Source organism: Cucurbita pepo, chromosome 1 (genome assembly GCF_057944985.1).
Source record: "Cucurbita pepo subsp. pepo isolate OVF chromosome 1, ASM5794498v1, whole genome shotgun sequence".
In the NCBI taxonomy this organism is placed as follows: Eukaryota; Viridiplantae; Streptophyta; class Magnoliopsida; order Cucurbitales; family Cucurbitaceae; genus Cucurbita; species Cucurbita pepo.
Genome location: NC_141798.1, coordinates 1,997,448 through 2,010,989, shown reverse-complemented (window position 1 = coordinate 2,010,989; position 13,542 = coordinate 1,997,448). Strand labels below are relative to the sequence as shown.

The 13,542-nt window shown below is 39.4% G+C and overlaps 3 protein-coding genes across 6 annotated transcripts; all 3 read right to left on the bottom strand.

Moving 5' to 3' along the window:
- Positions 1-76: 76 nt before the first annotated feature.
- On the bottom strand, positions 77-2,918 carry LOC111777739 (putative LRR receptor-like serine/threonine-protein kinase At4g37250). Its single transcript, XM_023657455.2, has 2 exons — positions 974-2,918; positions 77-885 (listed from the first exon to the last, which is right to left on the bottom strand). Exons 1-2 carry the CDS (start codon positions 2,643-2,645, stop codon positions 215-217), a joined length of 2,343 nt encoding a protein of 780 aa, XP_023513223.2. The 5' UTR covers positions 2,646-2,918; the 3' UTR covers positions 77-214.
- A 1,719-nt stretch (positions 2,919-4,637) lies between these two features.
- LOC111777535 (reticulon-like protein B11) lies at positions 4,638-9,523 on the bottom strand. Of its 4 annotated transcripts, XR_002812399.2 has the most exons (7): positions 9,341-9,523; positions 8,923-9,103; positions 8,358-8,499; positions 8,218-8,287; positions 7,907-8,114; positions 6,293-6,335; positions 4,638-4,791 (listed from the first exon to the last, which is right to left on the bottom strand). XR_002812399.2 is itself a non-coding variant. In XM_087118792.1 (6 exons), exons 1-5 carry the CDS (start codon positions 9,402-9,404, stop codon positions 7,945-7,947), a joined length of 627 nt encoding a protein of 208 aa, XP_086974918.1. In that variant the 5' UTR covers positions 9,405-9,523; the 3' UTR covers positions 4,638-6,335; positions 7,907-7,944. The 4 variants fall into 4 exon arrangements, 3 of the variants coding, with proteins under 3 accessions (XP_086974918.1, XP_023512962.2, XP_023512950.2); XM_087118792.1 differs by having other exon boundaries at positions 4,638-6,335; XM_023657194.2 differs by lacking the exons at positions 4,638-4,791; positions 6,293-6,335 and adding an exon at positions 6,558-6,807.
- Positions 9,524-10,035: 512 nt separating this feature from the next.
- On the bottom strand, positions 10,036-12,680 carry LOC111777552 (PRKR-interacting protein). Its single transcript, XM_023657207.2, has 2 exons — positions 12,219-12,680; positions 10,036-10,633 (listed from the first exon to the last, which is right to left on the bottom strand). The coding sequence occupies exons 1-2, from the start codon at positions 12,459-12,461 to the stop codon at positions 10,355-10,357; spliced, it is 522 nt and encodes a 173-aa protein (XP_023512975.2). The 5' UTR covers positions 12,462-12,680; the 3' UTR covers positions 10,036-10,354.
- Positions 12,681-13,542: the final 862 nt, after the last annotated feature.

The following is a 13,542-nucleotide window of genomic DNA, read 5'->3' as shown; positions in this document are numbered from 1 at the left end:
ACCGGTAAACGACTTCTTGAACTTGGCCGAGTTCAAACTTAGATTGATAGAGTTGGTATCGTTATGACAAACAGGATGGTAAGAATTTGATCAGCTTAATTAGGTTTGGATCACACACTTTACATCCAAAACTAAATTGACCGAAAAAAAACCCTAAATTCAAAAACAAAACACATGAATGAAGAACAAAATCAAAGCTCCATGATGAAATGAATTAGCGTGAAGAAGAAATGGAGGAAGAAATTCGATCAAGTTGTTGCAGAGCTTCTTTCATGGTTGGTCTCTTCTGAGGTACGAAACAAACACACCTAAACCCTAATCTAAAAATCCCGATCATTGATTCCTCTTTCCCTTCCACTTCCTCTCTGATCACCAAATCGATCATCTTCTTCATCCGTACTTCATCATCACCGCCGTTCCATTGATTCGCCTCCCTCTCCGACACGATTCTCCCGCTCAGAATCTCCAGCAAGATCACTCCGAACGAGTACACGTCCCATTTAGGGCTCGGTTTCAGATTCCTCAGCGATTCTGGCGCCTGGTATGCCGATACCAAGCTCACGCCCGGGCTTCCGCCGCTAATTGCGCTACCGACGTTGCTCTCTTGGTGCTCGCGATTCGGTGTGGATCTGTGGCTGCCGAAGTTTCGGGTGGAGGCGGAGGTAAGGGCGATTTTGGAGCCGCTGATGAGAAGCTTGTCGAGGCCGAGATCGGTGATTAACGGCTCCATATCGTCGTTGAGGAGAATGTTCGACGGCTTGAGATTTCCATGGACGTGCTTCTTGTCGTGGATGAAGGTCAGTCCTCTGGCGATTCCTCTTGCGATTTTTAGTCGGATTTCGAGTGATAAATGGCTCTGGGAAGAAGACGATGAACTCGGTTTTCCTGAATCAATGAAATTAGGAAAAATTGATGAAATATGCGCATGTTAGAGAAATGGATGAGTGGAAGCTAAAATGTGCGGGAAACTTACTGTGGATGGAGGATGCAAGGCAGCCATTGGAGACATAGTCGTAGATGATGAGCTTCTCGTCTTCTCCCCAGAAGAATCCTCGAATTTTTACTAAATTTTGATGCCGAAGCTTTGCGATGGCTCTCACTTGGGTCTCGAAATCCTTGAAGCTTTCGATGCCGCAGTCGCCGATCCTTCGAACGGCAAACGCCGTGCCGTCCTCGAGCACTGCCTTGTACACAATGCTTCCGCCGCTCGCTCCGAGTATATACGCTGATGCCTTTAACAGAGTTTCCAATTCGAGCTCTGTTTCTACGTCTACTGTAACGAGAACGCCGTTTTTCTTACTCTGTCTGTTCTCTCCGTCGTGGGTTGTGCTTGGTTTGTCTCTTTGTTCTTCGCCGTCGGAGGAACTCGTTGCCTCTGATGTCTCTTCGCCTTTGGTGGGTAAACAGAACAACACCGACGAGGGTTTTTTCTGATTAGTTTGGAGGGTTTGTTGTGACCCAATCGGCGGCTTCTTCGCGGTGGATTTAGGGGTTTTGGAATTGGGTTTTTTTTGTTTCTGGTGATGGTAGACGTAGAGAATCACGACGGCGAGAATGGCGACTCCGGCGAGGTCTCCAACGGCGATTGCGGCTATTGTAATGGGTTTCATGGCGTTACGGGGCGGAGGAGTTTGTGTCCCATTTGGACCTCCGAGGGACTGTGTTGCCGGAATGGCGCCGATTGTTTTGGGTATGGCGGCGATAGCTGGAGAAGAAGATGAAGAATCAGAAACATTTGGGGGAGTTGTGAGTGAAGAAGGAATCGAACAGAGATGCTTCAATGGCTTCCCGCAGAGATCTTCATTTCCGGCGAACGCCTCTGTTTTCTGGTTGAGCAGAGCAGTCGACTGAGGAATTACTCCGGTGAGATTGTTGAAAGAGAGATCCATTGTTGCATTCGCCGGAATCTTCTCGGCGAACTCCACCGGAATCGAACTTGAAATTTTATTGTAAGAGAAGTTCAAATACCGCAGTTTCTCCCCACCAAAATCCGCCGGCAGAGACCCATTAAGCAAATTAGACGACAGATCCAAAACCTCCGTCGAACTGAAATTCCCCGGAATCTCTCCGGTGAAGTAATTACTCCTCAAAGAAACCACAGTGAGATTCCTCAGAGCAGTGAGATTTCCGGGCACTTTCCCAGCCAACGCATTATCAGACAGATTCAAAACCTGAAGACTCCTCAAACCCCCAATAGCCACCGGCAACTCCCCGGAGATGACATTATTCGACAGAGAAAGAATCTGAAGCTCCGAAGCATTGAAAATGGAAACCGGCAAAGACCCATTAAAGAAATTACCGGAAAGATCGAGAAGACGAAGATGTTCAATCATTCCAAGCTCATCCGGAATGGAACCCAGAAGCTGACTGCCGGGGAGGGACAGGGCAGTGACTCTGAGGAAATCCGTCCAGCCACCACCGTCGGTTTGAAGGTCAGTACAGGTGACTCCACGCCAAGAACAGGGCGTGTCATCATTGAAATTCCAATTAGCCAAAACATTCAAAGGATCTCCGAGAATGGAGCGCTTGAGAGAAATCAAGAGGGTGGCATCGCCGTTGAGAGCCAGAGCAGGAGAATGAAGAAGAAAGTGAAAGAAGAAAGCGAAGCTCCAAAACAGAGCAAGATTTCTGGTAATGGAGTTCATGGTTTGAACAGATCCTGCATCTTTTAGAGTTCTAAAACAAGTTCATTGGAAGGATTGAGGAAGAAGAAGAAGAAGGAGAAAGAGACTGAAGTGAAGTCCTTGAGTTTACCAAATGTGGAGAGAGAGAGAGAGAGAGAGAGAGAGAGAGAGAGGATGAAGGAATCTGAAGATGGCAGTCAGGTCAGGGAAAGAGGGAGTGAAATGAGCAGTAATAAGAGAGAATCTTGGGAGTTGGAAGCCATGGAATTGTAAGGTTGGAGCAGAGGGGGAAGGGAAGGGCTCACTCAGCTGTCGTCTTCTTCTTCTTCAATGGCGCTTCTGTCTGAGAGTTAAAGAAAGAGACCCATCAACTTCTCATTAGCCAACAACTATGAATTGTTGCAGTTGTAGTTGAGTGGTTCCTAGGGGTGGAGCCATGTTTCTCAAGGATGGAGCGACAAAATTTTACCCTTTTTTCTTCAAATAATAATTAGGTTTACATAACAACTCCATTGTTATATATCTTAATTAATTGATATCTGATTAAGCTTTGAATGATTTTATAGTTTAAAAATTATAATCATTTGAAATTTTTAGTGTGTAACAATTGCATCTTTATCATTGAAAAGCTTGATGCCAGGGCAGGTGGACGATTGAAGCATTGGTTGTTCACAAACAGTTAACTTTGTGAAAAGAGGCAAGGCGTTGTACACGACTAGACAAATGTTGTTCGTTACAGGAAAGAAGGGAAAGAAAGGGGTGGTGCGACTCGTGGTCAGTTGGGATCTCCTCGAGCTACATGCCTATGAGTGTAGGAATGGATATGGCTCGACTATTTAACCATTTTATCAATTTTTATTCGAATAATGATTTAGTTTTACCCCGTTGAACGTAGGAGAATTATAGTATGTTTGTTAATTATGTGAAGCTATGAATGCATGATAAGTTATGGGCATTAATTCTGAAACAAGAACAGACCCCATTGGGAGGTGGGATGTTTGTAATAATTTAGGATATGAAATTAAAAAAATATATATATATGGAGGGACTGAAAAGTAAATAATAAAAAACGAAGTCCTTAAAAGAAATTTGTTTTTAAAAAATAGATATCGAATTTCAAGACAAAATTGTGATCGCACCCACGAGACAATGTTGTTTAATTTAGATGCCCTTTTGGTACAGTTTCAATGATATTCAGACAAAATCTTTTTCTTATAAAAAAAAAAAAAAAAAAAAAACAATAAATTACCTCAAAAAGCCTCCCCATTTCACACCAACCATTTTGTGTATAGATTTGGTGAAAAGCTCTAAAGTTAACCTTATTAGGACCCATTTTGGGTACACATTTGTTTCGAGTTTTTGAAATATGATGTCCCGACTTGGATAAAAATTATCCACAAACATTGGCAGCTATGCACAAGAGTACATCATGCACCTCGGGCTCGACCCCTATTTAAGTATTAAATAAAACTTTAAACTTAAACACGAGAGCTAATATATATTTAAATACTTTTATACCCAAAAAGGGTTTAAAAAGTGAAATAAAATAACAAAAAGAAAAAAAGAGGCATAATTTGGTACAATATTAATGGCATAAAGCAAGTATGTTTGGGGGTGTAAATGTTTCTGTAAAATAATATATTTTAAAACATATACTTGTGATTCAAATAAATAAATAAATAAAGTATTTATCCTAAGAAAAAAGAAAAAAGAAAAAAGAAATTATGGACCTTAGAAAGATGATAAATATGGGATGGTCCTATAAGCATTTATAGGACCACCCCACCACCAACACCAACACCAACACCAACCCAAGCCCTGATTCCCACACTGCACTGTCAAAGATTCCATCCCTAAAACCCTGTCTTTTTCACTATCAAATTTTCAAATCCCATAAAGAAATGGTAAGAACATAAGCATACTCTTGAAGAATGGTGATCAAATGGGCAAAAAACAAATGAAAAACATGGAATTTGAGAAGCATTCATCATGATCAAACTGAGATTGATAGTGTAAGTTTTGTTGATCAGAAAAGAGTGTGATTTTGAAAGCGATGAAATTGATATAATGGGTCTGTAAGGCCAACCTGTTGTCCAGAAAGTGTTGTTGGTCTCCCTATGAGACGCATGAATGCATGCTCCTTGCCTTCACCGTTCGTCCTTTGGATCTAAAAAGCGTTTGGACCAATCAAAACAAAACATGAATGATGCTTCCGTCTACTTAAAGCATTATTTATCTCTCTATCCCTATCAATCAGCAGCTTCAAATTCACTTCTCCGTAACAATTATGAACACTAGAAAGAATTTGACTGCAAAAAGCTTCCTAAAAGGAAATCTGAATCTGTGTTGTCTTAGTCAGGAATTGGAAAATTTGAATGTGTAGCAAAAGCTTTTGATGTGATTCTTGGTGTGATGTCCCACATTGGTTCGGGAGAAAAGCGAAACACCCTTTATAAAGGTGTAGAAACATTTCCCTAGCAGACGCGTTTTAAAGCCTTGAGGGGAAGCTCAAAAGAGAAAGCCCAAAGAGGACAATACTTGCTAGCGGTGGGCTTCGGCTGTTACAAATGGTATGAGAGGCAGACACTCGGTGATGTGCCAGCAAGGAGGCTGTTCCCCGAAGGGGGTAGATTTGGTGGTGGTCCCACATCGATTGGAGAAAGGAACGAGTGCTAGCAAGGATGCTGGGCCCTGAAGGGGGGTGGATTGTGATATCCCACATTGGTTGGGGAGGAGAACGAAGCACTCTTTATAAAGGTGTGGAAACCTTTCCCTAGCATACGTGTTTTAAAGCCTTGAGGGAAAGCCCAAAAGGAAAAGCCCAAAGAGGACAGTATCTGCTAGTGGTGGGGTTGGGCCATTACAAATGGTATCAGAGCCAACGAGGAGGCTATTCCCCGAAGGGAGATAGACACGAGGCGGAGTGCCAGTAAGGACGCTGAGACGATGGTCCCACATCGATTGGAGAAAGGAACGAGTGCCAGTGAGGACTCTAGGCCACGAAAAGGGGTGGATTGTGATACCCACATTGGTTGGGGAGGAGAACGAAACACCTTTATAAGAGTGCGAAAACCTTTCCCTAGCAGATGCATTTTAAAGCCTTGAGGGGAAGCTCGAAAGGAAAGCCCAAAAAGGACAATATTTGCTAGCGGTTTATGAGTTTGTGATCTATGAAAGGTATTATGCTTTGATGTAAGATTATCAAATCCAAAACTTGGAACAAGTATACTCCTAATTCATTAATCTAATACAAAAAAACCAAACACCCTTAAAAAGTGCAATAAATTCTCTATCCTTTTGGCCTTTTTCTGCTACCTTTTGTGCGTCCTATGGTTTAGCACACAGACCATGTGCCCATTACTTACAACTTTCCAGAGAAATATATATCTATAATTCAGGATGTACCAAACTCAAAGGTTATAACTAAGATACTTGAGGATTTTATAAAGAACCGTAAATGACTTGGACAGCTTAAATAAATATATATGAACAGTTGCGTCCTTTGCAGAGCCCCATACAAACCAGGAGACAAAAATACATGTGCTTTGGTGCAGGAGTGTCCCAGTAATAATAATTTCTCTATTCCATGCGAGTCTTTGATAAATTTTTTTATTGTCTACTAGATGCGAGACGTTTTACCTTAAAAGTGAGGTTCAGGAGGAACTTACATGTGTGTCACATGAGATGGGTCATTTTTCTTTGTCATTACACCTGAAAGGCAAAGGAACTAGTCAGCCTTAGCAACATGTTAAGATAAATAAATTTTCAGTCTTCTACTGATCAAGGTGCTGCTAATTGAACATCGAGTTTAAGTGGCTTTAGTTTCCATCGGTTACGAGATGCTATGTTCGAGTATCTACACCGAAGCGTATGCAGAACTCGAACGCAAACCAAAAAACTACATCACAAAATCATTCAGCTGTAACAACAAAGTTCAATCCAAAACCAAACACTAGTGATTACAAGACACCATACCATTTCGATCCAAAACCGAACATTAACGCTTTTAGTTTTCAGCCCAAAGTCAAAGTCAGGATACATTTATGTTAAGTTATATACCACAACTTTCTAAAAGATCTAGAATGCTGAAGTACATCTCATTCAAAAGCAATCTCAATGTCTCTGATCGAAATTTTCAAATCTACTGATCGTCCTCTGTTGAAAGCCAATGTGCCTCTGCGTACTTCAAAGTAGCAACAAGTAAAACCAAAGCAAATCAGATGCAAATTTGAAAACCCAACACTTGATGAACAAAGAAACTAAACTAAAGTTTTTCAGCAACCAACAAAAATCAAGGTATAACAAGTCATATTTGCCCCAGAAAGAAATCTCAATATGGAAATTTTCTTACCAAACACAAACTCATCATCATCTTAAATTTCCAGTGAAGCAATGATTAGTTGAACTAAATTGGAAAAAACCATTGCAGTATAGAACACACTCAAGCATCAGGTCAGCCCATCTAAGACTTGTAAGAACAGTATAATATCACCCACTTAAATCTTTTACTACGAGATAGATTGGTTACTTCGGCCTAGAAAATGAATTTCAAAGCAAGAATTCAACTTCAGTTAATCATAATTAGTGACCAATGGTTAAGGATGACTCAGATGGGTGGTTTTGCTAAAAAAAAAGGGTAATAATGAGATCCCCGTTTTAATACATGATATGGAAAAGACTACTATGTAAGAACGTTGATCTACAAGGAGATCGACAAACTCTTAAAATAGCGGAAGCTAACTTGATTAAAGCAAGGCAAGAGACAAACAATCAAAGTAAATCTATTTCTATTTCTCAAACAAGCCAGGGCAACGATTTTGTAACGAGTTAATAATGCATCTAAATAATCAAGCAAAATGAAATCTTCATGTAAAAGAAAATTTACTATTAACTAAACCATTAGCCATAATATTTCTAAAAAGTTGAAAACTAGATAAAAATTTTGTGAAATCTTCTGAGATATTAATATGCAGGACATGTAAACTTAATAGGTAGTAATCTAATCTCACAAGCTACCAGAACTTATTCACGAGTTTCAAGATCTAACGATCCTTGATAAAGGAATAGATGGTATTTAAATTACAACAGAAAGAAATCAGCTGATGCTCAAATTGAAGGAAGGAAACACACACAACAAAGGAATCAATAAGAGATTTTTTTACAAGCCATCAGAATAAAAGTACATAACACTCACTTTATGTTGATCTGAAATAATATTCATCGGACACATCAGAATACAAAAATGGAGTTAGAGCATTATGAAAAAGGTAGATCCAGCTCACTTCTTTTGAAGTTACTGATCATCAAGCGAGTGCTGTGCCTATTGCATCTTCTTCTCCTTGTTTAAGGGTAATGGTAACTTCCTTAAGACATTCTCATCAAGCTTCCTGTATTGCATTTGTACATATCTATGTGTTACACACAACTTTTCATCAATGGGATCCTGGTACTTATCGTACACTAGCGGAGCTGAAAGACTGAGAAGGACCCCTGAAACAAATATATTGATAGAATGCATAAATTGTTGAAGATAGCAACAGATATGATTTTTGAACCGCTGATTACATAGAAATGAGAGCCCCAAAGAACTCACCAAAATAGACCAGTGTAAGAAAATTGAAGAAACTGCCAATGAATGATGAAATCCATAGTCCAAGAGCAACCTGAGAACGTGAATAAATTAACACACAAGTCGCGGTCATCACAGACGATAAGTCAAGTGATTACCCTAACCTGAAGAAAGAGCTTAAGGTTTCTTCCTATTGCAATATCGCGTGCAATTGACAGTGCAAAATTGACCCACAATCGCAGTTCATCAGCAACTATCGAAACAGATTCCTCAGAAATTTCCAGATCAGGAAGCGGAGGCAGAGGTCTGAATCACAAAAGAAGGTAACTTTTACTCTACGTCCATTTGAACTCAAGCCTTGAGAATGTATACATTCCATTTCAATCTAAGTCATATTATCTCAAATACACGATTACTTCTCCAACGAAAAATTTGACAATGTTCTTCTCTTACACAAATGGTTCCACAAAAAGGAGTCCAAGTTTGTACAGAACTGTATATGGGCTGCAGTTTCAAACCCTGACCGTTTCGTCATCCCTTGATCAAACAAACTATTCTCAAGATTTTGCACAATAAAATGGTTCTCTTTTACAATGTATGTTATTTACTTTTGATTCATCGTCCCTAAAACAACCATAACGCATCCACAAACTTCCACCCAAGAAGTGGAGATTAGAAAATAAAACTATGTAAAGCACTAAAAGCTGGCAGAAGGAAGAGTCAAAGTACCTATTGAGAAGGGAAGCAGATTTGGCCCAGACGAAAAGAATGAGGACAAGAAGCAATAGAACATTGGCAACAAAAGATAAGAAGTTGTAATCGGCTCTTTCAAACAGGTACCACAAAGCAGTTGTAGACGTGAGTATGACAGCACCACCACACCATTTCTTCCATAGGAGCATATCAGCCACTGTCATCAATAGCTAAATTAGCGAACCAACAACATATTTAATAGAATTGAACAAAATCAGCCAAATGAAACACATAATTCAGACAAAGATTGCGATAAAACGACATTAGACCAAAACAATTCATTATCGAAACATGAAGTAAACCCAGATCGAGGAGAGAATTCTAAAGCATCAATGTAAGTTCCAATTCGAAAATAGAAAGATCGCAAAAAGAGCAGTACAGAGAAGAGAAGTACCAGGACCACCGCCGAGCACTTGATGAACAGAAATGCGACGAGTAGAATTGGATCCCATGGACATGATTAGGGTTTCAGAGAAAACAAGAATTGAAAGCAGAGAGAAAGATGAAGATTTAAGAACTGAAGGGAGAAAACGGAGAATTCCAACACCCAGAAATTTCAACAACCCTCTGAATCAGAACTTTATTTATTTATTGATTGATTATTAATTTCTTATTTTAATTTTGGGTTGGACCCCATCCTCTAATCTACAGTTCATTTTTGTACTTCTTAACATGAACAAATTCAACTTTTAAATCAATTAAAAAAATAGATTTTTTTAAAAAAAATTCAAACTTCAAAATTTGTTTATTGAAATTATAATGTTATAACTAATTAAATTAATTGTGCAGGAACTTTAAGTCCCTAATAATAATACTAAATATTCGAGAAAAGCATTATTAGCTTAGTCTGTATGAGATACTTATAGAGAGGAAAATTAAGATTATTGTTCTCCTTCGGACCGATTGTGCACGAGTATACTAAACCCGTGCGAGCGCCTAAGAGATGTGTTTCGTGCTATGTTAGGCCCGCGTGAGCATCTAAGCGACAGGATATGAGCCTAATGAGCGTTCAATATGAATGATATAGTCAGTGTTTCTACGAGCATGTCAGGGTTGACTGATCGTAGATCAACGTCCCCTCTGTTCATATATCATAAGCAACGAATCATTATAACACAATCATGAGTATCCCTCGGACTCGACTAATATTATGTCAATCTGTTCTACATGTAATAATGTTATAGATATTCTGCTAACACATTTCAGCGCCATGCAATTGAGAGAAAGATAGAGGTCCTGTGGGAAGATGGGAGAATTGTGTATTCAAATGCAACATTCTTCCAATCCCACCTGCAATAAAAACACAAAAGCCAGATTCCAGGTACTGGTAGCTGTCTCTGGTTAGATGGCTCGTCTGAAAGCTCGAGGCTAAGAGTTCAAACTTCGATTCCGGGTGGAGAATAACGAGTCATGTTGCTTCATCCTCGCCATTATCGGTATCCCCTTCATCGCCAGAGGATGCGTCTTTCTGATTCTCATCTCCTCCGCCTGAATTCAACTTGCTCTTCTTTTCTTTTCTTCTTTGCTTTTTCTTTTGACGCTTTAGTCGCTTCTTTGAAGTGCGTTCCTCGGCAGCTTTCAACCGTTCTTCCCTTCGCATATTGAATTCGGCTATTTCTTTCTTTTTCTGATAATCAACGTCCATTCTAGCAAGTCTGTCTTGTTCTTTTCGCCTCATTTGCCTATACTGTCATTTGAAAATTTGATGGGCAGGCACGTATTAGTATATATATTCAACGATCGAGACAGACTCCACAAACTCGCGAACAGTTGCTCATTATCAAGGATGGAGAGGAAAATAAATAGATCAAACAAAAAGGTAGGTCTGATGCATTTACAATCTGAAGTGAAAATTGTAGGCTTAACCAACACAAGTGGAGACTTTCTTTCCTAAACACATATCAGAATCATCAGATGATGTTTGAGTAGGTAAAAACTTTCAATTCCCCATTGTAATACATTACCTTTCTTAACTACATCAAGATTCAAAATATGAAAGACCCATTTAACACCAGACTAAAAAGAATTTCTTTCACGTCGAACAGTATATTTATAAACCACGTCCTTTCACTTCTATTAAATGACATCAAAACATTTCTTAGATGACACCAAAAACCAACAAAAGCAAGCGATGCATTTCCACGAGCTAAGATTTCAGAGCATTGCTGGCAAACAGAGTACTTGTCAACCCTCTACTGCTACTCCACGATCATTACTTCCTAATGGTATCCACAACGACCTAACTTTGATAGGTCATACGTAAATTCGAGTGCGTGGAACAAATCATAGCTCCAATCCATTTAAAACTCTCCAATAAATCAAATTCTGCTTGGCAGCAGTCAGCTTTGAATCTCAGACTAGCACACCATAATTTTAAACTTTCTTCACTGTGAAAATCTAAAAGGTGAAGCCAGTAAGTCTTAGCTTCAGCATAGACATTATCTGATCGTAAAGAAAGTACTAACCAACTAGCATATAGTTAATGCTAAGTTGCTATGCTACTCCCGCATGAGCATACGATTAATAACAACATTTTAATCAAATATATGATATTTCACTCGCATAATAACAACATTTTAAGATGGTAAATGAAAAAAGCTTCGTCCAGTTAAAAAGAACACCGACTATCCTGTATCCGACGGTGAGCCAAATACACAATTCGAAATCCACCACAATAAGCTAGTTAAGTGTTCTAATTTTACAATTATCTACAAACATCCAATCTCATAAATCTAAAAGTTGTACTCCTACAAGGTACGTTATCTCTTTTTGCCAGGTTTGGATTCTACCTTTTCCAACTCGCTTACGAACATTTTTGTAATCATCCCACCAACCCTATGGCTCCCCTTCGTCCATATATTAAAAAAAAAAGATCATCCACGAGCTAAACCCAATCTAGGAATTTTGTTTACTCAAATTTCCATCAAAGAAAGGGGCATCTTCCTTATTCAATAATAGTCTGGATTTTCACACCTTTGGTAAGGGAAATATTGTTGTTCACACCCAGCCTAATTCCCCCAATAATCAGTTCTTCCACTCATTACCAGCTAACAGTCGCAAGAATTTAAAAACCTGTAATGTACCGAAACCAGATTGTTTCATATCATAAGACCTAAGATAGGAATCACACTCGTTGCTAATCAATCCCAGTAATGCAATGGTACAATTTTACATCCATTCATCATGAAAACACGCCCACGAGAGAATAAACCGCAGACAGAAGTCACTAATAAAATTTACGCAATATAAAACAACATAAATCACTCAAGTACCTGGTGAAAATCACCGGAACCAGAACCAGCAGAGCTTCCAGACGTGTTGCTGACACGAACAGGAACATTATCGATGATTCTTCGGAGCTTGACCTCCAAATCCTCATCCTCCTCCTTCACCGGCGGCGTATATGCCACAAGCGCGTTCGTCTCGGTTGTCACCAACTGGGTATCAGATTTCGGTTTGGGGGGCATCGGAATCACCAGCCGACGGTCCCCATCCTTCAGCTTGCCGGTTGACATGATATTCCAGAAACCCTAAAACCCTAATTGTGAAAATTTCCTCCAACAATCAACAAAAATCTCTTCTTGTTACCCTAACAGCAATGTTTCTTCGACCTTCCAGTGAACTCCCGATTCTTTATCTTTGTCGGTCGTCGAAGAGCTGTGGATTTTCGCCGCCTCCGTTCCGCGCCCTACGAATTCGATTAAACTGACAGTTTTTGTGTTGAACAAAAGGTCCATTTTAAATTTGATAATTTTGAATGTGAAATTACTTTTATTTCCCCAGAAATTACAGGATATTACAGAAATCCACAAAACTTCCGGAAATTATAATACTTGCCCTATATTTTCTTATTTTCGCATAATTAACCTTTTCTTTTTACCATTTCAATTTTTGATGATGTGGCTATTTTGATGGTGACGTGGCAAACACTTAGAAAACTTAAGGGAATTGTGTTGAGCATTTGCTTGATGTCGCTGTGTGAGGTGGCAACGACAATATGGATATGACAGTTGAGATGCCAAAATATGCAACCACCATGTGGTGCCGATGGTCCAAGAACACAATAAGCAAATATTCAAACTTATATTACGAGTTATAAACGGCATCATGATAAACGTTGATTCGACTCACAAGCATGACTGAAGCAAACTAGGAGGCCCAAATGGTCGTACCAAAAATATGCTCACAATGCTCGAAAGCCAAGTTGAGGAACACGTCGACTATCGAGAGGGGAGAGACTCTGTTTGCAAACCTAGCACGATAGTCAAAGCAACCGAGTATCGTAAAACACTTAGAACATATTCATACAAAAGATACTTTATAACAACCAAAACTCATTGCTAGCAGATATTGTATGCTTTGGTCCAAAACTCAACACGTATGTTAGGAAGAGGTTTCCATACTCTTATAAGGAATGTTTCGTTCGCATGTAACTAACTTATACACCTAAGGCTGATGATGATATGTAACAGGTCAAAGTGTACAATATCTACTATCAGTGAGTTTGAGCTGTTACATACCTGACCTACATAATCTCATAGTATGTAACTAACTCGAGTATCAGAAAGTGTCGAGCATAACACTACAACAATATTC